This window comes from Arachis duranensis, chromosome 3, assembly GCF_000817695.3.
Source record: "Arachis duranensis cultivar V14167 chromosome 3, aradu.V14167.gnm2.J7QH, whole genome shotgun sequence".
Lineage (NCBI taxonomy): Eukaryota > Viridiplantae > Streptophyta > Magnoliopsida > Fabales > Fabaceae > Arachis > Arachis duranensis.
The window spans coordinates 123285392-123312325 of NC_029774.3; the positions used below are offsets into that span (position 1 = coordinate 123285392).

Here is a 26934-nt window from a genome sequence, read left to right on the forward strand (position 1 = left end):
TCGTATAAAATGATATAATATAGAAGGGTATTTATAGATGTTAAGAGAATTAAAATAATAAAAACGTAATATCCTGTAATAAATAATTATATATGTTAAATAATGTTAATTAATCTAATTGATTCTAATTATACTATAATATCTCCCCTCTCAAACTCAAGTAATAACTTGAAGTTGAAACTTATTTAAAACAACGAAATAAAAAAATGTATAAACTAATAAAACAGGTGCAGACGGAACCGTAAAAAAGAAGCGCAGACGGAACTGTCGGAAAGAAGCGCAGACGGAACTGCTACAAGGAAGCGCAGCCAGAACTGCTATAAGAAAACATAGGCAGAACTACTACAAGAAAAGCGCAAACGAAACTGCTGAAAGGAAGTGCAGACAAAACTGTTGGAAGAAAATGTAGACAGAGCTGCCGGAAGAAAACGCAGACAGAACTGTCGGAAGAAAATACAATTCCGAAAAAAACACAGACGAAACTGTTGGAATGGAGCACAGACGGAACTACCGCAAGAATGGCCAACTGCAAAACTGCTGAAAAGATGGCAAATTAATGGAAAAATGCTTAAAAGTGACAAAGTGCGAAAAGAAGACAAACTATTGGAAGGTGATGAAAAACATATAATTTTTCCATGAAAATAAGAAAGTAGTGAATGAGCTAATTGGTAAGGTAAGAAAAGCATTGACAAAAGAGAAGGAAAAAAATAGCACAAAAAAAAGTATGAAAAAAATCAACCTAAATCAACTTATCCTTTCCAAAGAAGATTAGATGACTCTGATACCATGTTAAAAAGATAAGAGAGAACGGTAAAAAAAATTTATGTGTATTAAGTTAAAATAGAATGATACAATATAAAAGAATTAATGAATCAAAATCATAAAAACAAAATATTTTATAATAAATATTCAGATATATTAAATAATAGTAATTAATCTTAATTATTATCTAACACATTTTTTTAGCAGAAGAAAATTACAACACAAATTGAAATCTCATTCGTCAATTGAAGATGTCATTCACTAATCAGATAAGTGAAGGACGTGATGCTGCGTGAAGGACGCGATGGTGAGATAGGTGGTCCCGCGATGTTCACTGTGAAGAGGAGGTGCCGGTGATCAATGGACGCCGTGCGGAGATACTTGGTGTCCCGATGTCCGCTGTGAAGTGATGATCAACAGGGACACGGTAGGGAGGAAGAGTGACGGAGGCGCACAATGCAAAAAAGTGATGATCTGTAGAAGAGCGCAATAGAAAGGAGGAGTGGTGTGTAATTAGAGTATAATTAGGATAAATCAGCGTTTTACTAATTTAAATTAGTATTTTATTAAATCATCTTTTTGGAATAAAATTGGCTATTATATGAGATAGTTAATAAAAAAAGATATTGGTTATCTAGACTTTTTCATGGTGATAAAGAACTATAGAGAATTTTTTCTGAGCTACATTTAAATAGACTTATTATTATCTCCTAATTATTATCGATGTATTTGATTTCAACATCCAATATTACTTGAGCAGTAATTGAGATGGAGGGGGAAAGGGACTATTAGAAGATCAAAATATCAATCAGGCAGATGAGTTGGACTTATCATCAATGGGGATAAGTTTGTCATGAGGGAGGGAAATTATTAGATTTGAAAGTGAGTGGCAACTACCTTGAAATAATTAGAATAATAGTATAATACTATGCAAAATGCAAAAATTGAATTTTGGATATATGGTGCTAAACCGCTAATCATTAATGGTACAATGGAGTGGTTTGACATGTTTATCAAAAGTGCTTCCTTAGAGACCAACACACCCACTTAATGTGAATAGAGATCATGCATGCACTTATAACACTTCAATTCATTTTATTAGTCTTAATTATAATATAAGTACAAAATGTCCTTCATCTGATTAGTCTTGATTATAACATTTAGTGGTTAAAGCCCGAATTTATCGTTGATGATCTTATACAATTGATCTACCAATTAAGATGAAATTAATGTTGAATAGAATCTAACTTAAAATTGACCAAACTTTGACAATAACCTGACATTAAGAAATCAAGGTACCAATGAGTTGATCTTTCTCAGCCTTATGCCAATGTCTCATTACAATATATGATATGTTTTATCGTCTTATTGTATGTGGTTGTTGATGATAGAGATACATGCTAATGTTTTTTTGACTTGTCGCATAAGCATTGAATTAGAATCTTCAATAGTCTAAGGGGGTTAATGAAATTCCAAGAAAAATCAGCCAACCCTGCCTAACAGATATAAGAGAGAGCTTTCATGGCAATCACATACACAAAAGTTTTATTGCAATTGAAAAGCTTAGTTGTGGCATTGTGGTTGTTCTTTTCCTTCATTTCCCCATCTCATGTACATGGCCAATAAAGTAGCTTCACCAAAAAGCACTTTTGAAAGGGACTTAATTCAAGAAACTTAATTAAAATGCCATAGTTTGGGAATTCAAGTCCAACTTTTGCTGTGATCAAATTAATTAGTCTACCAAAAAATGTTCATAGATTTATCAGTTTTGGGGAGTATGGACCAATTGTGAATGGCATCATTGTAAAGAACATCTGCTGAGAGTGACACATTGAAGTGAGTGAGGTACTCTTGTTGGCATGTGGATATGTTTTCAACCAAACCAAGTATTTTCCTCTTTGTGGTATTGGGATTCAAAATTACTAGAAGATTTGACTATTTCTCTTTATTATCGGCATTTAGATTTTATATTATTTTATTTAAAGAAAAAGACGAAGTTATTTATTACTCGACTAACCCTATAATCCTGAACACATTCAATGATATAATGTATAAACTATGCTACCACATGCCTATGGAAGATGTAACAAGACATTAGCCTTGTCCTAAACTATAAGATAGTTGGGGACATGCTACAATTTTTGCTCATATGCTTTGTACTTAACTGCATGCATAGGGCTATATATATATGGATCCCCTTGTCAGTTCTCTACCATGTCATTTGTTGTGGGATCCATTTTTTGTGGAATTGTCTGCTTCACCCAGACATGATATGATTTGTTTTCAGCCTCTGCCATTTTCTATGCTTTTGGGAAAGCATTTCTTTCCCCTGCACCTTCCATCTTGGAAACCATACAATATGTTATTAGATTCTTTTTTTTCTGATTCTTTTAATTGGGATGAGCTTAAAAAGCTACTAAAATTTTGGGTAATCAATTTATTTCTTAATTACTAATGAGGTTGTAAAGTTAAACCAAATTCATCTCCATAGCAGATGTTGTTCACTATGGAAATTTAGTAGTATTAAAAATATGGAACTAAGTTTTGACCGCATTCACTTTCACTCATAATAAACTGAGTTTATTAATATGGTACCATGCTACGTTAAAACTCATCAATTCTTATTAAAATGTTGATGTGGTAAGATAGAAATTTAATCATCTCTAATTAAATTCTGATATGGCCCTACCATGAACAGATCTGGAAATTAAAGTAGTACTAGCTCAATAATTTTGCATTTAAGGAATGATATTTACACATGACCAAATTTATGAAAATCTAATTGGACCGGCCTAATTCTAACCACAAGCCTGCAAGGAAAACATATTTATTTGGGTAGATGAAATTTTAAAACTTAATTAAAACACAAGACAAATGTTTTTACTTTTTACCAAGCTACTCGTACAAATATACAGTTAATTGTTAATATTACCTAACTCGTTTTTTCCCTATTAATTTGGTTTTCGTGATAGAATCTTAAATGACTATAAATATAATGGTCATGATAAATCAATGCGGATGATAATATGGTATGGCATTAATGCTTCTTCTTTTTACTTTTTTTTTTAAAACAAAATTCACTTTTCTCCAATTCTTCCCCTATTTAATTTGGTGGAGCATGGTGTATAAATTTTGTTTAAGAATGTTGGAGGTTTAAGAGTTTAAGGCTTAAAAAATAAAAATAAACGATTAGAATGTTGTTTGAAAGTTTTATTTTATTTTTTTTAGGATCAACTGGGCTTTCTGTTTCCGCCATATCTTTGGGTTTTGCGACTTAGCTTTTGTTATGAAACAATGTAAACCTGCGATAGTTCGTAGCAAGTTGGGTAAGAATTTTTAGTCATGTCCGAAATATTTGGAGAACTTTGAATTGAACATTCGATATGGTGCAAAACTAAAGTTTTGAATATTTGTTTGATAAAATACTGGCTGGAAATTCTTTAAAAAAAAAAACGCAAAAGACAAGCTGGCAAGACTAACAGCAAAGTGCCCTTTATTCACTTTTAGCATAAAATTGGAAAATGTTATCCTAGTAGGAAATTTTTATTTCTAGCTATTGCCCAACATTTTATTGGGGCTTTAAAATAAGTACTACCCATATTTTCAATCTTTATGCATAACATAACACAAAAGCAACCTAGACAGTAGATACTAAAAAGAACATACAACTCTAGTAATTTTAAATTTTTATTTTAGAGGATAAAGTGTGATTTCATTCTTTAATAGTTTTTCTCTCGTATTTTTTCTTAGTCCCATTTATAAAATAAATTATGAGAGATTATATTTTATCATCTAAAGTAAAATTCAAAATTTAGAAAATCCAAATCCTAACTAATTATTCTTAGCAGAATTTTGCTAACTGCACTGGTTCAGGATCACAAAAAGGGGAAATTTAAAAAATCTGACAATACTTTTTAACCAATGTTATAACAAAATCTCAATTATTTTTTGATAAAAGCTCACAGACAATTGATTTTATCTGAATTTATCAATTAAGAATTGTTAAATGATAATTTAGTCAAATTATTTAAAAATTCTCAATTATTAATTTCATACAAAGATAACTGGACATGTGAGTCTGTGTATTATTTTCTAGTCTCTGGTCAGTGAGAACTGACTGATGCATACGAGTTAAGGTTTCGTCCATATTCAAAGGCCATGCATCTGCCTGAACTGTGTAGTAAACTGGTAGACATTTTCTGGGTGTGGGAGTGATTTGACCACAGTTGGCCTCTGAAAGCACCTCTTAATCCATGCTGTAATCTTGGGGCAGTGGTCTTCAACTTTGAAGGCACCAAATTTTTCACATGCCAAGAACCATGTTGTGAGAGGGATTGCAATCACATCAACATACCCAAAGGAATCACCACCAAAGAAGTCCTTCTCCCCAAGAGCTTCCTCTAGTTGCTTTAGGATCTCAATGAAATCCTTCTTCGCAACTTCTTGTTCTTCTCCTCCCTTGCTTAGCCAGATACCCTTCATGCTCTCAAACACCTACCAATCACACATATATATCAACTAACCGTTAATTGATTATTAATATTGTTACATGTCATGTTTGAATTACACTTCAAAAGGACATGCACGCTAGACTCTTAAGTGGTTGTGAGATTTAATAATAACAAGCATCTAGTTAATCTAAAACATAAGCACGTGACCAATATCCATATGATCTATAAAGAAACTTTGGTTTTCTTTCAATTAACTGCAAAGCAAGATTGAATAAATTAACAATATCACAAAAAACCTACGGTTTAAAAGCATGTACAAATTACAAACCACTTTTGAGATTTAAGCGAGATTACATGCAGGGACAGATCTAGAGGGACGGATCTAGAGAGGGCGAGTAGTGGCCTCGACTCCCCCTCTCCCAAAATTTTAAAAAACTATACTTATATATAAGATATGTATTTAAAAATAAAAAATTTATTATGTAATTTAATAGTTTTATATGTATTATTTTTGTGATAGATTTATGTTTTAATTGTTTAATTCACTAATATTTTTTACTTAACTAATTTAATATCATACTCTCAAGTTTTTGTACTTTTTAAATTAGCTTTTATATAATAATCTCTTTATTTATTTTTTATATTAATATATTTAATATTTATATTATTATATTAATAATGACTTACATAGTTATATTTTAGTAATCACATTATGTATTTTAAATATTATTTTCTTGTAAAAAATACTCATTTTTATTTTAAATTTACGTTGTTAAAAGAAAAAAATTTATAAAGATATCTTATATTTTGTATTTTATAATTTTAAATAATTAATAATTTCTAATTTATTTTTAAATTTTTTAAAATTTTTAAAAGAATTAATTTTAATTAAGAAAATATGTGATAATTTTTAACTAAACATGTTATAAATTATTTTTATTGAATGAAAAAAAATAATCTAAAATTCGGCCCTTTCATATTAAAATTTCTGGATCCGTACCTAATTACATATAAGGGAAAATATTGCATTGGGAATTAATAATCAAATGTAACATACACTTATTATTAACACCGTTGAAAATACAATTAAATGATGTGGTGTGTAATATTGCCTAAGCTAAGGTGAAGTTAGTAGAACTTATCCATTATGGAGCAGAGCAAATTTACCTTTTTGTCAATGAAGTCAGTCCAGAATCTTGCTTGGGCACGTTCATATGCACAAGTTGGAAGTAGAGGATTGGAAGTAAAAACCTCATCAAGGTAGCTGACAATGATGGAAGACTCTAGCAAAGGCTTGCCATCATGCAAGAACACTGGAACCTTCTGATGAATTGGATTGGATTTGAGGAGAAGCACTTGTCGGGAATCCCAACAGAACATTATTTGTCTTTGACATCTTAGCTTCTTGCCTTTCTATTTGCTATTATGCTTTTCTATGTCCGTTACACAATGTGAGAGTAGTTTGTAAGTTTATATAGAATGATAAACTTGAGTTTATTATGAAATCTTGGAGTTAACGAAACTTGCTGTTCTTGTTCTTGGTTTTGTGCAATTTTGTCCATTAAAACACTTTGTGTCAACTTGTGTGTGTTGGTTTTAAGAGAACGTATGTGGTTTTCCGCCGTTGGAGAGGGAATATTATGCCGGCCATATAATTTATTTACCTAGTACGTGAGCATCTTCCTATGTTATCTTGGAAGAGATGATTTATTTTTCCTTTTCTTTTTGGGTTATAAGGGAATACTTTTATTGAAGCACTGATATTTATACAATCGTACTTACAAAATTGGTAGACATAAAATTGAGACTCATTATATATTCATATGACACTTACAAGTTACAACAGGAGGGTCCATCCTACGACAATGTTTAATATCTCATTTCTTGAGGATGATGATTCTTAATTTCAATTTGTTCTCCACTTGGACTAATATATTGGTACTTGGTAACTAGCAAGCATAACTCCTTGAGGGCACCATACTCTGAAATTTGGTTGAGACTTGAGAGAGTCTAACGTTTTATAAAAAGTTTTATGCCAAGTTGATTTCTCTAATGTGAAACCAATTATTTTGTCATCCCCTTTGACAGACAGCTTCCCATGAATGCACTTTGCATCTGCAACACTTCATTTAATTATATTGCCCAAGTCTCATTGAAAGAATCATTTATGACAGAGTATAAATGTTTGGGTGTTCTCCCAAGAGTTATCCCAAGGGAGAAGTGTTGAAATAAATATAATTGATTATAACAAATAAAAAATAGTCCTTTATGGAGAAACGAATGAGACTAGTAGAATACCCTTGAAACAAGTTTTGTTGTTTAAGACTCAAATTGCTTGCCTTCAAAGGTTTGTCCAAAGGTCCAATGTTTGGGAGCAACATTGTAAGATGTAAGTGTGACACCATCACTGGAAGTAACCTCGAAAGAAAGAGGTTGGTTCTGTAGTAAGGCGCTTACATGCCAGTTTTGGCCCCAGTTCCTCCCCATAGGAAGCCAGCCAGTTCTTGAACCCTTAACCTTCACGGCAACAATGTCTCCTGTCCCAGCCACATTGCTGATCAGCACAGAAATGAAGATCCCAGAACCAGTGATCGTGAATCGGATTCCTCCTTCCCTTCTGCACTTTATCCTGCGCCAAACAGTAAACATTATGTATGCTTAATAAGTAACAATGTAACATAAACCAACCGATTACATTCAACAACATCAAGATCCGTCTATGATATTTTACATAGTACTAAATCATCTAATAAATTTCATAGTATGTCAATATAATTCTTAAAAGTAAATGTAAAGTAACTAACATTTTGTATTTTGTCTTGCATTTGAATCAACACTCTTGTTTTTAATATTAGTTTCCTAAAATGCTTCATTGTTAATATATTTATGAGCCACTTTTTTTTTGTCAGGAAACACTCCTGGACTTAATATTTCTTTTCTTTGGTCATGTGGACTAAACGTTGATATATTGTCTATGGTAGAAACTCACATGCAGTCGACTTCACGTGAAGTTGATAGCAGAGAGCCTTTAGATAAAAATTTAGTCAAATCAATCAAATCATCTAACGGCTCTCAGTTATCAACTTCACGTGAAGTCGACTGCACCTGAGTTTTCACTATTGTCTATACAATTAAAACCGTTAACTACATCTATAGATCTGCCCAGATGCTTCTACTTTGGGCCCCGCGCCCCGGTCCCCAAATAAATTTTTAACTGTCACAAATATAAGACCAGAAGTAAACCAAAAAAAATAAAATAAAAGACCGAAATAAAAGTTGTACAAACAAAATGGATCAAACTACATTTATAAAGACAAAAATTAAGCTTCTCAGCACCTACTAATACCAAAATGGGCTTTTTGCCCCTTCTAATACCCAAAAAAAGAGACAAAAAATAAGCTTTATAATTAAACTCATAATATAAATTATTTTGAATCTACCTCACGTATTTGATTTTGAGGAGTTCACTTTTGGGAGAAGAGAAACGCTCAAATATTAAACTAGAATAATGAATAGAATAAATTAAGAAACCTATACATTACGGATCTAGATACACTGGGTACTGGCTCTTCTATAATTTAATTGATAATGAACTTTTAGCGGAAAGTGAACGCCAATCCCTAGTTTGATGAAAGGAAATGAAAACGAAATCATATCCAACTAAAAAGTTATACACACTTTAACCAAACCATAATCTATGAGGCAGCAGCTAATAATAACAAGCGGAAAATATTAGGGGACAATGACTTTGTTGAATAATATGAACAACTACTAATCAAATAAAAACATATTATATCTTTAAATTAATTTTCTAAATTTTAATATTAAAATAATTATTAATAAAATAAAAATTTGATATATCTATTATTTACATTGTTTAATATTTTTATTATTTATCTAATACTTTTCAATAACACAAATACAGACAACACAGGCTCTAAGCAGGCTGATATCTGATTTTGAAGATTTAAAATTACTAGTTACGTATTGTTTTAACTAATATTTAGTGTGACATTTTTTACTGTTATGCAGGTTGAATAATAATTAAGAAAAAAAGAAGAGTTGATTAGCATAGTAGCCAGTAGGTACCTCCGATACTGAACCGGCAGGTTCCCTTGCTTCCAGATCGCGATCTTCTCGAAGGTGTCAACGGGGACCACGAAGTGCTGCTTCGGAGGGTTGCACCTCCCGCCGCCACTCTCCTCGTCGGCGTCGACCCCGTAATTAGGTGCACAGAAGTCCGTCGCCGTTACCATCACCGACCTTCCGGGGATGCACCACCGACGGTCGAACGGAGAATCCTCCTCGGCACACCGCAGCTCGAAGCACGCACCACAGATCTGTCCCTGCTCAAACACCGCGTGGCTGAGGATCGCCGCGGCCGCCGCACCAGTGCCGTCAGAGTAGCCGCAGGCGCCTCCAAGCGCGTCGGTGGAATTGGCGGGGGTGTAGTAGGTGGCGTGTGCGGACAGCCATTCAGCATAAGGAGGAGAAGACTGAGAAGAATGGGAAGAAGAGTTAAACGGCGCCGCCGGAGGTGAAGGAGAATAGTAGAGAGAGGTGGATGGTGAAGTGAGAATTACTAGTGTGATGGAGAAGATGGCGAGTATAGTAGATAGTGAGATTTGCATTTGCTTCCTTTCGTGTCTAGTTTGAAGGTTTAGGGTTGCCAACTTGAGAATCGTGACGATGATAAATAATGATGGTCGCAAAATTATTATTACTTCGTCTCCATCCCCACTCATCCCCATTTTGAACCCTCTTTTTATACCACTGCTTTCGATTCCCCTTTTTTTCTTGGATAAAGGAACAGTAACTCACTGGTAGCTGCCATTCAATTTTTACTTGACCTTTCCACCGGAAGTAAAACACTTACTTTTATTCTGTTTGGTTAAACAATTTGAGTAAACTTCTTTTAAAAAAAATAGTTTAAACAATAAATATTTATATTAAAAGTAATTTATAAATATATTATTTTATATTTAATTATTTAATTTTAAAAATATTTATTTTAAGAGAAGAATGATAAAAAAAATATAATAAGAGAAACTATTTGTTTTAACTTTTATATAATCACTAAAATAATTTTTTAAAAAAATTGTAATTTGATCCAAAATTAATTTATTAATTGAATAGAAATTAAAATCGTGATATGCAATATTATGGGTGCATGGTATGTAATCCACAAATATAAATCTATCATGGCTAGTAACCTAAAAAATGTAGGGGGCACTCTACTATACAGATGAGTGTAGTATAAAGAGAGAATATAAATTCTATTTATAATTATTTTTGATTATTTTATTGTTATTAAAAATATGGGTCCTACCTTTATTAATTTCTCTTTCATCCTATTAAAAGAAACATCTGTAAACTTACATCTGTACTTTATAATTCACCAAAATGTAGATTACGTTTTATTTTTAGAGACACAAAAAGCAAAAGCTGCAGCAACTACAAAATGCAGCTTGCATTTGTCAAGGAGGACCATCCAGTTGACGAAACGTGTCCCAACTCCTTGCAACCTGCTGTGTTGACCGCCTTGGTAATGCACCAAACGTATGTTGCATTTGTCAAGAAGCAGTGCAAAATTGCAAGTTGCGATTGTCAGCGCCTTGCATGCATGCGCAACACGTGTTGAAAGAGGGTCTTAAGCAAGCCTTTAAAATGAAAAATATAGGTGGAAGGGAGAAGAGTTAAAACAAAACGTAAGCTACCACTTCTAGAGAGAGATTCAAACGCTTAGGGGAGGAAAAGGGTTTGGAGAATAGTGTGGGAGGAAGAAGAAGAATAGAAGTTTTAGGGTTTTATTTTATAAAAAAAAATGGTTCGTAATTTTATGTTACTTGAAGAACACATTATTGAATATTTAGATCATCTTTAATGGATAATTTTTTTAATTTTATGATGAATGAATATATTTATTTGTATTTTTTTATTTTTATTTCAACTAGTAATTTTATTATTATTATTATTATTATTATTATTATTATTATTATTATTAGCAGTAGCAGTAGCAGTAGCAGCAGCAGTAGTAGTAGTAATAGTAGTAGTAGTAATAATAATAATCGTTTTATTATTATTATTATTATTATTATTATTATTATTATTATTATAGAGTGGCACCCAATAGATTGAGTTAGACGACAGTTTAGGTTGCAGTAGCTTCCACCAAACCCGTATTTTAGATCGGTCGTGATCATTGCAGGTGTTTGAGCAACGCCCAGAATCATGACTGGAGAGATCGGACCAGGAAATGGCTTGACATGTGGCACTATGGCCATTATGATTTACTGCAGGTAGGGGACGAGATTGTCGACTTCCATCCCCTCCTATTATACTATGACTGGTACACACAGCAGTACAAGGGTCACCTACGACTGTCAGATAGAGTTGCAGGTGAAGAGGTCGACACGAATGCCCAACAAGAAGATCCACCACAACCAGCTGGACCTCAGCATCAGGAACCGGCCTATGACCAAGGGTTTCAGGTATCGTTAAGGTTTATTATCATTATTGTTATCGTTATTGATTAGCATCATTCATTTTCATTTAGGTTCCGGCACATGACCACCACTTTCAAGCCCGAGCATATGAGCACCAGTTCATGATGTCAGGGTATAAGCAGCAGTATCAGGTGCCAGCATATGAGCAACACTTTCAGGAGCCGGCATATGCCCAACACTTTCAGGCACCAGCCTATGGTCAAAGTGTCCGGCATATGAGGAGCAACAACCGTACATACCAGAAGGCAACGGGGCCCTACATACCACGGATGGTAATTCCAGCAGATGGTCAGTTCGGTCCGTTGGGTGGGCTTGATTCGATCAGCTTCTCTCAGCTCATGAGAGACACAACTTATCTATTTCCGGCGCCAGAGCAGCAAGGGCCTGCTGGTTCTGAGCCATTTGTTGGTCGTTGCGCCACATCAGGTCATGCCAATGACTTCGAGATGGATCGATCGTCGGGTCATGTAGATCCTCCTTATGCTTTCACATTACCGCGCACCGAGTTGTTCGACTTGAATGAATACCCGCAGCCAGAAAAGAAATTTCTGGGACATGAGCTGTAGCAGGAGTCTCATTATGGTGGAGATAGTGCTCCGGACATGAGTGGTTCCGATTTGTACGACACTAGGGGTGCCAGCATGCCAGATGTCGGTGTTGGTGACGCCGGTATTTCTTAGGGTCGTCTGTATAATTTATGGACATAGACGGTGCTGCTGGATAAATACACACCATCTCAGTACGTGAAGAAGGCGCCGAGGAAGTAGGTTGTTGCAGTTTAGTTCAGTCCGTTTGAGTTTAGCTTTTTATTCAGTGTTGTAGATCGTACATTATATTTAGATGTTTCTATTAGTCATCATAGTTATTATTGTGTATTTAGATTTGTATCGTATTTTTATGTTAGAGTTTCGTCTGTTGCACATTTTATCTAACTTCATAGTTATTATTCAGTGTTTAACGCATACATAAATAAACTGCGCAAAGACATAAAAAGCTTACACATTAGTTTGAACTAGGTAATGAAGGTACATAGAAAGTTACATAAAAAGTTAAATAGGTCATAAAAAGTTATGACTAGTTTAAAATGTGTTAACATACGAATGACTTAATCACGATTGACCCCTGACGGAGCTTGGACCTGCGCGCTGGGGACATCGGCATCGGCTATGTCCCTCCCGTCCACTTATAGTACACTGGCAAGGACCACACATATCCCGTGAATCCATCTCATTCAAGTATGAGCTTCATTTTGGTCTTTCTTTGGTCGCACGCCTCAATGTCCAATTCGCGATCACCTTCGCTTCTTCATATGGGAGCCCACGTAGATGAGTCATCCATCGAGACAAACTCGCATCTGTAGACCTTGCAAATTTCAGACATCTTGTGCACGTCATGCACATATACTTGCCAATCAATATGCTGGTTAGCGCAATATGCAAGGACGTGGCGACATGGGAGTTGCTCGACCTAGAAATGGCCACAATCGCAGTGTTGTTGCACAAGGTTAACAGTGTAAATGGAACAATCTTGCATTTCGCGAACGTCAAACATCTCGTTGCGCCTGTCGAACCGATTGATCACAATATTTTCTGCACGTCGAAAACTTTCTTCTACTCTTTTTGGTGGCAAATTCTAAATACGTGAATCCGTTGCGGACACGTTCATGAGCCTCGGTACTCTTCCGAGTGAACAATTCGTTTAGATGATAGAAAGTAGACCTAATAATGGCAGTCACAGGGAGGTTGCGTGCACCCATTAGGACAGAATTAATGCACTCTACTAAGTTTGTCGTCATATATCTCCAACGATGACCTCCGTTGAATGCCAACACCCATTTCTAAACACCGATGCCATCGCACCATTGAGTATATGCCTCAATCCACTCTTTAAGTCTTTGGTAGTTTTCATTGTACTCATGTTCTGTTCAATAATAGCCTATGAACAAACCATGTAATCATAAGCAGATGATTAAAAATTACTATGAAAATACCCAAAACAATGAATGCAGTTACCTGTGTTAACCACGAGTTTATGCAAATATGGAGCCTTGAGCCTTTTTAAGAAATTGGACACGATGTGCCTGATGCAGAACATGTGCCACACTCTTGGTGGTGCCCATGCACCGTTACTGCAAGCTATTGCTGCATCGATGGAGTTATGGCGGTCAGAAATGATGCTGATGCCATCAATGGTAACAACATATCCCCGCAAATTGGTTAGGAAAAACTCCCACGCGTGTAAATCTCGTTAAATTAGTAAATAATAAGTTGATAAATTAATTCTTAATAAATAAAATTATAAATATGAATATTATATCAAATTAGGATAGAGCTCATCGAAATAAGAATTTTGACACTAATTTCGAAGAAAACAGTCCAAGATTGGATCGAACGGGCCGAACCGGTTATACCGGACCCCAACTGGCCCAGCAATTAAAATGAACCCAGCCTTCTCATCTTCCCCAATTCAGCAACATACCACGCTGAAACAAATAAGGGGGGAAGGAGAAGAGAAGCTTGCCAAAAACCCTTACAGTAATTCAAAACACCGTAACTCATCCGTCCAAGCTCTGATCGTCGCACCATTTGTGGCCATGCGTCCACCGCGTCTAGCTCTATATTTCTACCAAAAAAATTTCATAAGTAAGCCATTAATCACTCTCAGCCACTCCTTTCCCCCAATTTTCAAAAATATTGTAGGGGTATTGAATTTCTTTGCTTTTTGATGTTTTAGGATCCAATTAGTTTGAGGAAAATGTTCACTCTTGCTTATATGAAGCTTGGGTAAGGTGAGAATACCATAAATTTGATTTAAATTACTGAATTTATGTTTTGAGTATTAAATTGGGTATATATGTGTTATGAATGTGTATTAGGTTGTGAATAAATAATTGGAATTTGAAATTGTAGACGTTGGAATTTTGCTGGAGGCTGGGCATTAGTATTTTGATTAAGCTTTGGGGCTGTGTTTGTGTTGGGTGAATTACTTTGGTCGCTACGTGGGAATCGGCCAAGGTATGGTTTATGTTTCTTGCATTTAATACATAATGTTCTGTGAAAATTTAGGCTAGATGACCGTAGGATAGGTTGGAATACATGTGTATATATTTATTGTTAGTATCTTGTGAGAAAACATGTTTGGCTTGGTGCTGGTTGATTAATTGATGATTTGGAGAAGTATGGACTTGAGGTATGTTTATGATGGTGGTTGTTGGGATGATAAGGAAGGCTATATTGTGTTATAGGTCTAGGATTTGTAAACTATGATTTTTGGTTGGTTTTGGTTGATGGATTTGAATATTGTAAGTGCATTGTTGTTAATTTAAGGTAGGTTTATTGTGCTGATTATTAAAATGATGAGAAAGGGGTATACTGTATTGAAGAATGTAGGTTTAGTAGTGAAAGGAAGGAAATTTTGCAAAAGTTGGTTTTTGGCCGAACTTCGGCGAGGTATAACTTGGCTTTCGGACCCTCAATTTGATCCCAACTTGTTTTCTAGTAAAAATTGGGTTTGTGAAGTTTATGCTATTCAAATAACGGGAGAAAAAATTTTTAAATCGAAGAACTTATTGTTGTTGGAAGATTGTACCTAAAAACTATCAATTCTGCAGCTTTGCCACTGAATCTGTTTTTTAAAGAACGTACGTCCATGCGTACGCGTGACCCACGCGCACGCGTGGCATGGGTTTTTGGCGATGTATATTCGTAAGGAGCTAGCAAGCATGTTCACGCGTACGCATGACCCACGTGTACGCGTGACACGAGGGACTCACTTACGCGTACGCGTGACAACCGCACTTCAGCCTTCTAAACCTCTATTTTCATTCCTCTAGTAATTAATAATAGTATTAAACCTGATAATCAGATGAAGTTAGGAAACGGGAATAACTTGGAGGTGAAGTAAAGTTGAAAAGTGATGAATTGATTATGAAATGTTATGGATGATCATGTATGATACTTGGCTTGATAATCAAATGAATGATCATGTATGATACTTGGCTTGAATGATTAAAAGATCTGAGGTACGAGATTCTCTGGATAAAATACCGTGGCTTGTCACCATGTGTACCAGGTTGAAAACTCGATACTCTGTTGACTCTACGACGTAAGGGTGACCGGACACCTATAAATTCCCGTGTGTAAATATTCTCCGGCCAGCCTTGACTTCGCGGTTGAGTTAGGAGCTTGTTATTTTGTATCTTTAGCACTCTATTCCTACTTTTATTATCTTATGTTTGATAGTTATAGTTTTCTTAGCACGCAAGTTAACTCGTTTCATGAGCGTTGACTTTTTATTTTGCGATTTTTATTTCATCTATTCTTCAAAACTCCTAGTATATTATAATCCTCCTGCTATTATATGTATACATTATATTGTTGAGGTCGTAATACCACATCACCTTTATTTTACGGCTTAAGTAGCCCCTGACTATCGCAAACGCAATAGGCACAATGTTTTGATTCCTATTTTGTGCAACCGCTACTAGAAGTGCACCTTTATATTTTTCGTATAGGTGTGTGCCATCAACCTGCACTAATGACTTGCAGTGTCTGAATGCTACAATACACGAATAGAAACTTCAAAAAACGCGATGGAGAACTCTTATACCTTGAACCTCCTCAATCTCACGGTAAACGGGAAGCGTTTTGATTTGAACATGAGACTTTGGCATCTTCACAGTCATTGCTTTCAACCATACTGGCAGAGTCTGGTAAGAAACTTTCCAATCACTGAAAACTTTTGCTACAAATTTTTCTTTGCCAACCAAGTTTTGCGGTAACTTAAAGTGTAGTTGAACCTGGATTGAACTTCTGCAATAATAGGCTTTACCTTTATCGACAGGTTTGCTTCGACCAACGGCCTAATAGCATCTACAATTGTGTCTGAGTCTAACTTGTCATGATCTTGTGAAATCGTGCCGATGGTACACGTGTGTTTGCCATTGTATCTCCTGATCTCCCAACAAGCTTTCTTTCAAATCAAGCTAGCTCGGATAAGCCAATCGCACCCTGCACCATAACCCTTGCATTTCGCATAGAATATCCGCGGCTCAGACTCATACACAGTGTAATCAACTCCTCTAAAGATATGTAGATTTTTATTGCAGATATCACCAATTCTCTAGAACCAAATTCCATTCTGATACTAAACTCAACATCTTCCGCTGCAACATTGCCTTCACCTACGACATGCGAACCACCATCAGTCAAATAAGGCAAATAAAATGCACACGAGTAGTAATTTGAATTAATAATCATAACATACTCATATTCACATACTCAGAAAATTTGGGGCATGCATGGCTTTGAGATTCAGAGTCCGCATAAAAGACGGAACACCAAAGGGGTGCTGTTTTACAATCGCATCCGCTTTATTTTGTACTGCCGGATTGCCTGCCAAGTCTCCGAATCGTTTTTGTCATCGACTTCGTAGTTGGCTTCAAACTCCTCTTCACTGTCGTTGTTATCTTCTTCCCAAGAGATATCCCCGAGCTCATCAACATTGACCTCCTCACCAACCGCGTCCAGCCCCACTGCTGTTCGAACTCAACATACAACTCTATCATCGGCACGTGAAATCGGATTTGTTGATAAATACAGAACATCTGCTGCATACTTACGTCGTCAGTGATGGACATTATTTGAAACTGTATCGGCCCACCAAATACTTATACAGGATTCTTGTATAACATGTTGCTCACCCTTTTCGAAATGTGACTTTGTATGTTATCACAAAGACTATTTTGCAACTCTACAAAATTCATGGTGTATGGAATAGCTTGAAAATGGATATTCACAAACAAAAGTCACTCGTTCGCGTGTGTTTGGTATAATCTTCCCATTATAATACACTCGCAAATTTGCAACACCTTCCATAATTTCAACCTCACCTAACCCGACTTTTTTTACACAAGTAATGGTAAAAAAAATTCACAACTATGACATATACGGAAGAGAGAGGAATAGAAGTAGAAATGAAGTGAGGGACTCCAAATGAACTTCGAATCGTATTTATAAGTAACACTCTTGACCAAAATATTTTTTCTCCTAAAAACGCAACCTACGATTTGCGTCCTTAAAAAAAACTAACACAAAAAAAAAACGCAGCCTGCATTTTGTTGTTTCAAAAAAACCTTAAAATATTGTCCATCCATAAAAAATGCAGAATGCGTTTGGACCAAAAGAAAACTAAAAACAATAACGTGAAAACAATAAAACGAAGGCTGCGTTTTATTATTTTGATGAACAAAAAAATAAAATGCAAGTTGCGATCTATACTAAGACCATAGTAGTAAAATTTTTGTAAAATTTTTGTTCATCCGTCTATTTCATTACACTACATCATTATTGTTTTCATATAAAAAAAAATAGCCTAATTTTGTTTTGAAAATTATACTAAATATTAAAACTATACCTTTTCACAAATTAAAAGTTAAAAAAAATAACTTATGAACCTATTCAAATAAAAATAAGGTTTAATTATTCTGTTAGTCCCTATAATTTCACCAAATTTTTAATTAGGTCCCTATACTTTTTTTTTCAATTAGGTCCTTACACTGTTTTTAATTTTATAATTACATCATTTTTATGTTAAAAATGTTAAAATTAACATAATATTTTTACCAAAATACATGCGGTCAAAGATTTAATTAAGTTTTTAATTATAAATACCTTTAATTTTTAAAGAAATATTCAGTTAACTCTAATATTTTTTACACTAAAAAATACTTAATTACAAAATTAAAGAAATATAGGAATCCAATTGAAAGAAAAAAGTATAAGAATCTAATTAAAAATTTAGTAAAACTATAAAAACTAACAAAATAATTAAACTTAAAAATAACCATGGTTGCATTTTAATCTGATATAACCTAATAGTAGTTGTAGAAGCACTAAAACCCATGCTTTTCATTCCATTTATTAATTTTCATCCCAAGTTTTTAATATAAAAAAGATTTAGCTAATATAGTATATAATAAGATTATTAATAATAAATATATATATCTTTTTAAATTTGTAATTTTTAACATATGTATTTAGAATATAAAATAATAAAATTTATAAAAAAAAAATTGTACAGGATCCAAAATCTACGCTGCAACACGACTTCTAGAATGCAGATGTGTTGCTACTTGCTAATGGTCATAGAAGGGTTGTGCTTAGGAGTAGCAAACGGTCAAAATCCGCTTAATTCACAAAAAAAGATAGATAGGTTAAAAATTTGAAATCATCAAATTTAAAAGTCTGTCTAATTTATACCATTTAATTCGTGAATTTTGACGAATTTCCACAAGATGGGATAGACCTTTTTTGGTGGGTTAAGTATTTTTTTTACATGATTGTTTTTTATAAATTTTTATGATATTATTGATTTATAATTATAAACTTAAAAATATTTAATTATATATTTTAAATAATATTTATTTTATTTTGAATAATGTTAATTTTATTATTTTATTTTAAAAAAAATTAGTTTATAATTATATTTATTACATATTTATAATATAAAGATTTTAATATTTGTGAATTTAAAAATTATAAATTTATTGAAATGATTGTGAAATTATATATATTATTTAATATTTAATTATTTATAAAAAAATATTTGCGGATTTAACCCGCCAGCCCGCCATTAGACAGGACGCCATTAGACAGGACGGAAGAGAAATTTAAGACGATCTTACTAGGTGAAATAGGACGGCCTGACAAGCTTTTCAGACGGAACAAATTTTTCCATTTACTACCCACCTACATTCTAAAAACGTTAGTATATTGAGGGAAACCCCATTATTACTTAGAGTCTAAGACCATTCATTTCAAAATAACATAGAATAGAAAAAATTCCAAAAGCCAAGATACATATAATCAACCATATGATTTTGACTCATTTGCTTGAGATATGACTCCTACTATCCGCTTTTTCTAAAGTTATAATCACCATTGAATTAAAATAGTAAAATTCACAATAATACATATTACAAATTTAAAAGAGATTAAAGCATCACTTTACTATTTTACTAATATTGTTATTTTAGAAAATCTTTTTTCTGATTTCTAATAAGTGAAAACTCTCATGCAGTTGTCTTCATGTAAAATTGATATTTTAAGATTGTTTGATAATTTGACAAGTTTAATTAGATTATTTAAATCATATAATAATTTTCAACTATCAACTTCACATGAAAATAGCGTCTTATAACAATATGACCTGATAATGGTCAAGATGTAAAGACATTGACATACCTATTTATAACATCCAAGAGAGGGAGAAGATGAAAAACAGAAACAAATAAAATAGGAGTTGAAGAGAAAGGAAAAGTGTACGTGTGAAGAAACACAAGAACACACCAGGTCCTTAAAAAGTGCACCCTTAAGGTTACAAAAACAGACTGAAAATTTTGTTGGCAGATGATAAACTACCTCATGGACTTTGTCGACATAAGCCAACATTGGATAACTCCTCTTTAACAACCCACAAGAGATGCCTTGTTGGTAAAAACTGAAAGCCTATGAACAAGATATGTACCTTAACGAGGAACACTTCTAATGAGGACCAACTGAAAGATACAAACACTAGATAATTCACAGTTGAAATTAGGAAGAGAGAAGGGGTTAAAAGGAGGCTCAATAGAAAGCCTATCCCGACCATGGTAAAATGGAAAATAAAAGGTCGTCCTGGAGCTATATATATGAAAAAGAAAGTAAAGGCAGGTTTGTGGATATGAACAACTTGTACTTCAAGTATGCAGCACAAATGTCAAAAATTTCAGCTACTCTTATCTTTTCTACTTATCCCAAATCCTGATACTTCCAGCTAGCGCATCTCTCAAAGGAAAAACCTGCTTTGAATATGATCTCATTGGAGGGAACTATAATGAAAGCCGGAAGCCTTGCTCTTCCCTATCAGTGGAAGAGTGGTTTTTTTCTCTCTCGGCCATGAACCTTTTATATGGGACAAAACCTCTCCCACAGGTTTCAGTTCTCATTCTAGGCCTTAGCTTGGATGTTGCTCTAGTTTCACTTGGAACAATATGGCTAGGAAGTTCCGATTTTCCTTCCCCCTTGCCAAAGCAATGCACATTTATGTGTACAGGAATTGGTTTGCATGCCTCAATTGATGAAGGTGAGGGTCTGCATGTGTTTGTTACCGATAGAGTCATCCCGAAAAGCTTTACAGTCTGACCAAATGATTCTTCTACCATGCTTGCTTTGATTTCTTTCTTGGATATCTGGATGTTACGATAAACAAAATAGAAAAGGAAAAGAATATGACATCATATATCTTTTTCTAAGGATTGCCAATATGACATAGTATTAATATTGGAGTCAATAGAATGAATTGGAATTGTAAGTACCACAAGAGGGTTCTCATTGTGAGCTGAATCGGCATTTAGTCCAGCTTCCTCGGATGGGGTTTTGGGTTCCACAAGTGTAAATCCGCTTGAATTGACCCCGCTAACGGATGACATTGGGGATAAGCTTCCGTTAGGTGTATCTGAATCTGAGGAACCATGACTGTCTGAACCAACCCCAGTTAACACTGACTTGGGAGATTGGTTCTCTTGATCAAAATCTGCTTGTGACTTCAGAGAATTAGACCTGTTCGGCTGCTCTTTGACGGAAGTTATTTTATTAGGAGTCCCTACTAGCTTACGGGGGTAAGGATGCATCGGCTTTCGTTTTGGTCTTGGAGGAGGAATTTCAATTGACTCTGCAGAGTTGATAATCTTACCACTAGAGTCACGGAGAACCTGCCATGAATATATAACATAGAAGAGTTAAAGTGAATTCAAGCATAGATTAGTTAACCCTTCAATACCAAAGAAGATATTACTTTGGATACACAGTGGTCATTAACATTCAAACATACTTTATGGTTACTAGAATAGAGCAGTAAACCTTAGAAAAAAACTTCTGAGCATGACTTCGAATCTGAACAGCAGTCTTTGTGCCAACATGTTCTGTGGTGAAACAATAGAGGACTCCAAAACTTTAGAACAACCACAATCAAACTTCTTTAATGCTTATTTATATCTTTCTTTGGCTAGAAATCCTAATAGTACACACTCCATAGAAAATGAAGTTTGAAAATTAATGATACCTTCGATACGACGCCAGGCCCTGCCATGTAACTTTAAAGCCTCAAGAAACTTCTTGTGCTCTTCATCCGTCCACCTCTCTCTTTGTTTCTTGATGGTGTACGGTTTCCTCACCTATTGAAGTAGGGAGAAACTTGATCAAAACAAAGTTGACACCAGCACACAAAAATCAAATCTTAACATGCCAAAGCCACAAATACATGAGAATCCAGGGAGAACCTTGAGAGCACCATCATTTGTGGTTGAAAACTGGTCTTTGAGTTGAATATCTGTAACAGAATGCAGTTCAGAACCCGAAGATACTTCATTTCCCACTGGAGGACTACCCTGTGATGTGGTAACTCGATTTTGATCCTACATTAGATTCAAACAGCATGTATATAGTTATAATGTGATCATTAATTCATAACAGGAAATCATTTATCCACCAGTCATTAATCTTCCACGAAAATTCTTCACTTCACGTGAAAATACTTCCAAAAATTAATCAGCAATGAAAGCTTCTGCATTCTCTTAAAGGGAGGAAAGCAAAGCAGGTTCCTGCTCCTAATAAATTGTTTCTTGGGGCGAATCATTTAAAATTTACACTATCGTGAAGGAACGAAACCCATGTATATTTGACATTTGAAAACAGAAAAACCATAACATTAGAGTCCTATGTTTCCCATCATTTTGTCAAAACTCTGCTACCATTGACAATTTCAACTTCCACATGAACATGAGACTATGATAGTATGTATAATTATCTATTATTGTTTCCATCAAAGGCCAAAAAAAGGATATAGCAGGGAAAATTTTATACGTACGTGAATGGCCATAACTGCAGAAACCGGTGCTCAAACTCAAAAGTGCCAAGCTTTCTTCAACCTTGTCTTCCCTCGCCCAAAAACAGAAACAACAGACACCAAAAAAGCCACTCTTTGCTTACTCAAATCCCCACCCAACAATAGTATGGTCTACATAAACAATCAAATGAACAAATTCTGTACAGAAAAAAGGACTTTCTTCCCCAGTTCCATGTCTCACCACTTTCATCAAACACCAATTTTCAGCTAAAAAACTACATACAGAACCCTCTTGGCTATAAGATCCGGTGATCCCGCACTACAAAGCATGTTCATGAAAAACAATAGTATCCACACAAATCTGGATCCTTTTGTATAGAGAACCAAGAAAACTCATCAGAATCTTGTTTGCAATATAGAAAAGCGGAAATGGAATGAGTCACCAAAAATTGAAGGAAATTGTGAGGGAAAATAAGCAAAAACAATAGGAGGAGATATTCACAAACACCTTGCAGGCAGAAATAGAAAACAGCGTGTTTCTTTTTTTCGATCACCGGAGCAACCAAACTCGTCGTGAATTGGCACCGGTGATCAATGTAATCAAGCTCCTAAACACACTCCGATGAGAAATAACCAAAATTGTTTGGTGTAAACTACAGAGAGAGAAAGTTCTAAGCTTTGAAACGTTAGGAGGAGAAGAAGTGAAGAGAAGAGGAAGATGGAAGTTACAAGTGAAATCTCTGACTCTCGAGAGGGCTCTCATGGTTGTGAGAAAAAAACGAAAAAGAAAAAGGGGCAAGGAGGGGGTGAGTGGTGACACGTCAGATGTTTGATTTCTATTTTCATTTTACTTGAAAAAAAAGTCATATTTTTTTAAATATTCTAAAAAGTAAAAACAGTATTAATAAATATTTTAAAGGTATTTTTAAAAATATATATATAAATAAAAATACTTTTTAAAATTCCAATAATGTAAACTGAAGGAAATTTTTTTGATAAAATATTTTTCTGTAGTACTAAGTATACAAATGAACAAAAAATATAGCATTTTTAAACATTTTTAAATTCATATTTTTAGCAATTAAAAAGACAATTATTAACTAAACTCGTTTTATTATTCCGACATCGAAATCTCGAGAATTCAAAGGAATCTTGTGGCTCATGTCAAAGGAGTTTGCGCACACGTGGCGTTCAGTGGTGGCGTAGGTTCCTCGCTTTTTTGAAAAACGGAAATTTTGTTTTACTTCGGTGGGCGGAGGAAGCAGACTGTGGATAAAGTCGCACGCGCGAAATTTTGCTACGCGCGGCTTGGGCGTGCCACGTGTGTCCATTCATTTCCCTGCACAAATAAGTTGTGGCCGATGTTCTTTTCCTAATTTTCAAAACAGATAAATGTCACTATTTTGAATTTATCCGTCTCCCATCAAATATTCCCCTTATCTTCTATTATTATTATTATTATTATTATTATTATTATTATTATTATTATTATTATGTTGTGTATATTTTGAGGAAGATCTGATAATTAAGAATATCTATTATTCATCGTCCAAAGATATAATTTCTTCATTAAATTATCAAGAGTGTTTGGATTAATTATTTACTAATTTAAAAATTTTGTAAATTATAAAATTTAATTTGATGTGTACACAAAATTTTATTTATATTTCTTACTTATTTATAGTAGTTTTGACTTTTTGTTATATTTTTTTCATATAAAAATGTCAAAACCTTTCATCCAATCATAAATACGAATAGTTTTTTTATTTAAGATGTATGTCGTCATTTTTGTCATGTAGATTATTAGATGTGTTTATTTTTGTTGTGACTTTTATTAAGATAAATAAAACGAATATAGTTTTTTTCTGTTAAATTTTTAATGTGAAAAATTCACAAAAATACACACAAAATAAAATACAATATGATAAAAAGTTGAACAGAAAACTATGCTAGGAAAGGAGGAATTGAGAAACACAAATAGAATCGAGAGTGACTGAATGAGCCAGAGCTGTGCAAATGGTGCAGTACAGACATCACATGGATAAATATTTTAATTGAAACAAAAAAAAGATAAATGATATAAGAAAATAAAATAAAATTGGATTCATTATATTATTAATGTGAGGATATTTTTTAGGCTAAAATATCTTGAGCCTCTGAAAAATAAGAAGAGTGTGGGTTGAGAAGCCATGCATGATTTGTGGATCGAAAACAAAAGAGGGTCAGAGGGACCCTTGCGCTTTTGGCCACGTCACAGCCACATGCCGTCACACTTAAGAAACAACGCCACGTGTCACAGTGGAAAGAAAATAGAGTTCGTTCTAGACCACTCGTTTCTTTTCTCATTTTTTATTAAGCTCAAAATTCTCTGGCCACATGTTTCTATTTAGGGTTTTTAATTTAATTAAATTAAATAAGAAAATGGTAGAGGGTAAGTAGGCAATGCCAGAGAGTGGAAGGCTGCAATCAGCGCTAAAAATGAGGCCCAACGCAGTGTCTGTGCTGAAGAGGAAGAGAACTGTCTAGTAGTGCGACTAATCTTTTTTTGTGGACTCATTACCTTATTTAATTTAAGGTGATTGCTACGATACGATGATAAATTAATACGTACCGATACGTTTAACATATAAACAAATAACAATAAGCCATGTAGAATTTATTTTCCATGTCAGCATTTAATTTTTTCTTTTTTAAATATATAGTATATCACCACTTTTACTAAAATACCCTTTTAATTAAATAAAAATAAAAAACATTTATTTATTTAATTTTATAAAAAAACTTAAATATCCTTTTTTTATTTAATTAAATAAAAATATCTTTTTAAATTAATCAAATTTTAGAATTCAATTAGTCCTAATTTTATAATTTCAAATAATTGAAATAACAAAATAAAAACATATTAAAAAAAACAAGAAATTAAAATTGTTCTTATCTCCTCTTCCTATCCTCTCTCTCTCTCTCTATACTTCTCGATCTCTCTCATCAGTCTCTGCGTCGCACGCAAACGGCTAAACGCGAACCTATCCCTCCCATCACCCTTGAACTCATCCTTCCTCTCTCCGTTATCCATCTCACTCGCTCACCTCCGTCCATCGCCCGCCGCCGTCGCCGAAACGAGCTTCGAAGCCACCGTCGTTATCGTGCAGCTCTGTTCCACCATCGTGCAGCTACTGTTTCAGCTTTGAAAGCACCGTCGCGCAATTCGGTTCCATCGTCGCCGGGCTTGCCTCCTTTTTCCGTCGAGCAGCTCTGTTCCATCGTCGCCGGCACTATCTCTGTTCCACCTGTCATCCCTTCGGTCGTGCCCTTGTCCCCTTCTTGCTCAGGATCTGCTCTGCTCTGTTCTAGGGCTTCTAGCTTCTAGGTAATTTTTTTTATAACGATTATTGAATAATTGTTGTTAATTAATTTGTGAACTTGTTATGGATTGAATAATTATTGATTAATCTGTGAATCTTACTGTTTTTACTGTGAATTACTCTATTGTTAATGATTCTGATAATTCATTGAAGAAGGCTGTGTTTGATGAGGATGAGGAAGATAAATACAAGGAAAGGAATCCGGGAAATAGTTTGAAGAGAAAAGAGAGTGGCGGTGGAGGAAGAGGTTTGTGATCCCTGTTTCATACTTGAACCAACCTTTAATCCAAGACTTGTTGAGCCAAGCTGAGGAAGAGTTTGGATATGATCATCCTATGGGAGGTCTAACAATTTCATGCAGTGAAGATGTCTTCCAACAAATCACCTCTCACTTGAATTGATGATGAATCGCATGCTGCAGGAGACTGACATAGATTAGTACACACATTTTGTACAATAGGTTACTTGTAAAGATTACACATTTTTTAAAGTAAATGAAAGAATAATGACCATTACTATCACAAGTTCAAAGTGTTTCCTCTGTTTTTTGGTTTAATGACAAAGAAAGAATTCAACTACTCTAGTATTTCATTTTTTTTCTTTTTTAAATATTTTGTCTTACCTCTTCAAAGGGAACCATATGCAGTATCTAGTAGTAACAATTCTGCCTGATGTAAGATAAACCATACTTCATTGTTCATTTGTTCTCATAGGTTGCACTAATTCTCAAGTCTAAAAAATTATAAGATTTTAATATAGAAAAAAGGGATAGAATTATAGAAAACTTTAATTCATGGCACCAATGATACACAAGAAGCTGATTCCACCACCTGCCAATGCAATTTTACACTAACAAAGGGTAAATTTCAACTGATAACATCTCCTTTATAGCTAAAGAAATTTCTAACATGGGATGTATGGCTTATTTATTTATATATGTCTGTTCTCTTATTTCTTTATTGATGTTTT

General features: G+C 34.2%; 3 protein-coding genes and 1 long non-coding RNA gene across 5 annotated transcripts; 1 reads left to right on the forward strand and 3 right to left on the reverse strand.

Moving 5' to 3' along the window:
- Positions 1-4832: 4832 nt before the first annotated feature.
- Positions 4833-6593, reverse strand: LOC107480917 (glutathione S-transferase U19). Its single transcript, XM_016101117.3, has 2 exons — positions 6381-6593; positions 4833-5256 (listed from the first exon to the last, which is right to left on the reverse strand). Exons 1-2 carry the CDS (start codon positions 6591-6593, stop codon positions 4912-4914), a joined length of 558 nt encoding a protein of 185 aa, XP_015956603.1. The 3' UTR covers positions 4833-4911.
- Positions 6594-6946: 353 nt separating this feature from the next.
- LOC107481013 (expansin-A13) lies at positions 6947-10021 on the reverse strand. Of its 2 annotated transcripts, XM_016101213.3 has the most exons (3): positions 9303-10021; positions 7512-7842; positions 6947-7328 (listed from the first exon to the last, which is right to left on the reverse strand). In XM_016101213.3, exons 1-2 carry the CDS (start codon positions 9962-9964, stop codon positions 7533-7535), a joined length of 972 nt encoding a protein of 323 aa, XP_015956699.1. In that variant the 5' UTR covers positions 9965-10021; the 3' UTR covers positions 6947-7328; positions 7512-7532. The 2 variants fall into 2 exon arrangements, with proteins under 2 accessions (XP_015956699.1, XP_015956698.1); XM_016101212.3 differs by having other exon boundaries at positions 7307-7842.
- A 9971-nt stretch (positions 10022-19992) lies between these two features.
- Positions 19993-23388, reverse strand: LOC107481012 (protein REVEILLE 2). The gene is made up of 6 exons (XM_016101211.3): positions 22625-23388; positions 22038-22172; positions 21821-21932; positions 21619-21680; positions 21075-21470; positions 19993-20948 (listed from the first exon to the last, which is right to left on the reverse strand). The coding sequence occupies exons 1-6, from the start codon at positions 22634-22636 to the stop codon at positions 20589-20591; spliced, it is 1077 nt and encodes a 358-aa protein (XP_015956697.1). The 5' UTR covers positions 22637-23388; the 3' UTR covers positions 19993-20588.
- Positions 23389-25534: 2146 nt separating this feature from the next.
- On the forward strand, positions 25535-26489 carry LOC107481010 (uncharacterized). Its single transcript, XR_001590534.3, has 2 exons — positions 25535-25970; positions 26122-26489. It is a non-coding gene; the product is annotated as an uncharacterized LOC107481010 (long non-coding RNA).
- Positions 26490-26934: the final 445 nt, after the last annotated feature.

Excerpts from the sequence above, each read along its gene's own strand:
- LOC107481012 (XM_016101211.3), bottom strand. Across the intron at positions 21,681-21,820 it reads GGCCTGGCGTCGTATCGAAG|AACATGTTGGCACAAAGACT; the intron begins GTATCATTAATT and ends GTTTCACCACAG. Across the intron at positions 21,471-21,618 it reads CTCAGAAGTTTTTTTCTAAG|GTTCTCCGTGACTCTAGTGG; the intron begins GTTTACTGCTCT and ends TATTCATGGCAG.
- LOC107481013 (XM_016101213.3), bottom strand. The coding sequence starts at position 9,964 with ATGGGGATGAGTGGGGATGGAGACGAAGTAATAATAATTTTGCGACCA. Across the intron at positions 7,843-9,302 it reads CTGCCGGTTCAGTATCGGAG|GATAAAGTGCAGAAGGGAAG; the intron begins GTACCTACTGGC and ends TGTTTGGCGCAG.
- LOC107480917 (XM_016101117.3), bottom strand. The coding sequence starts at position 6,593 with ATGTTCTGTTGGGATTCCCGACAAGTGCTTCTCCTCAAATCCAATCCA. Across the intron at positions 5,257-6,380 it reads CTGACTTCATTGACAAAAAG|GTGTTTGAGAGCATGAAGGG; the intron begins GTAAATTTGCTC and ends TGTGATTGGTAG.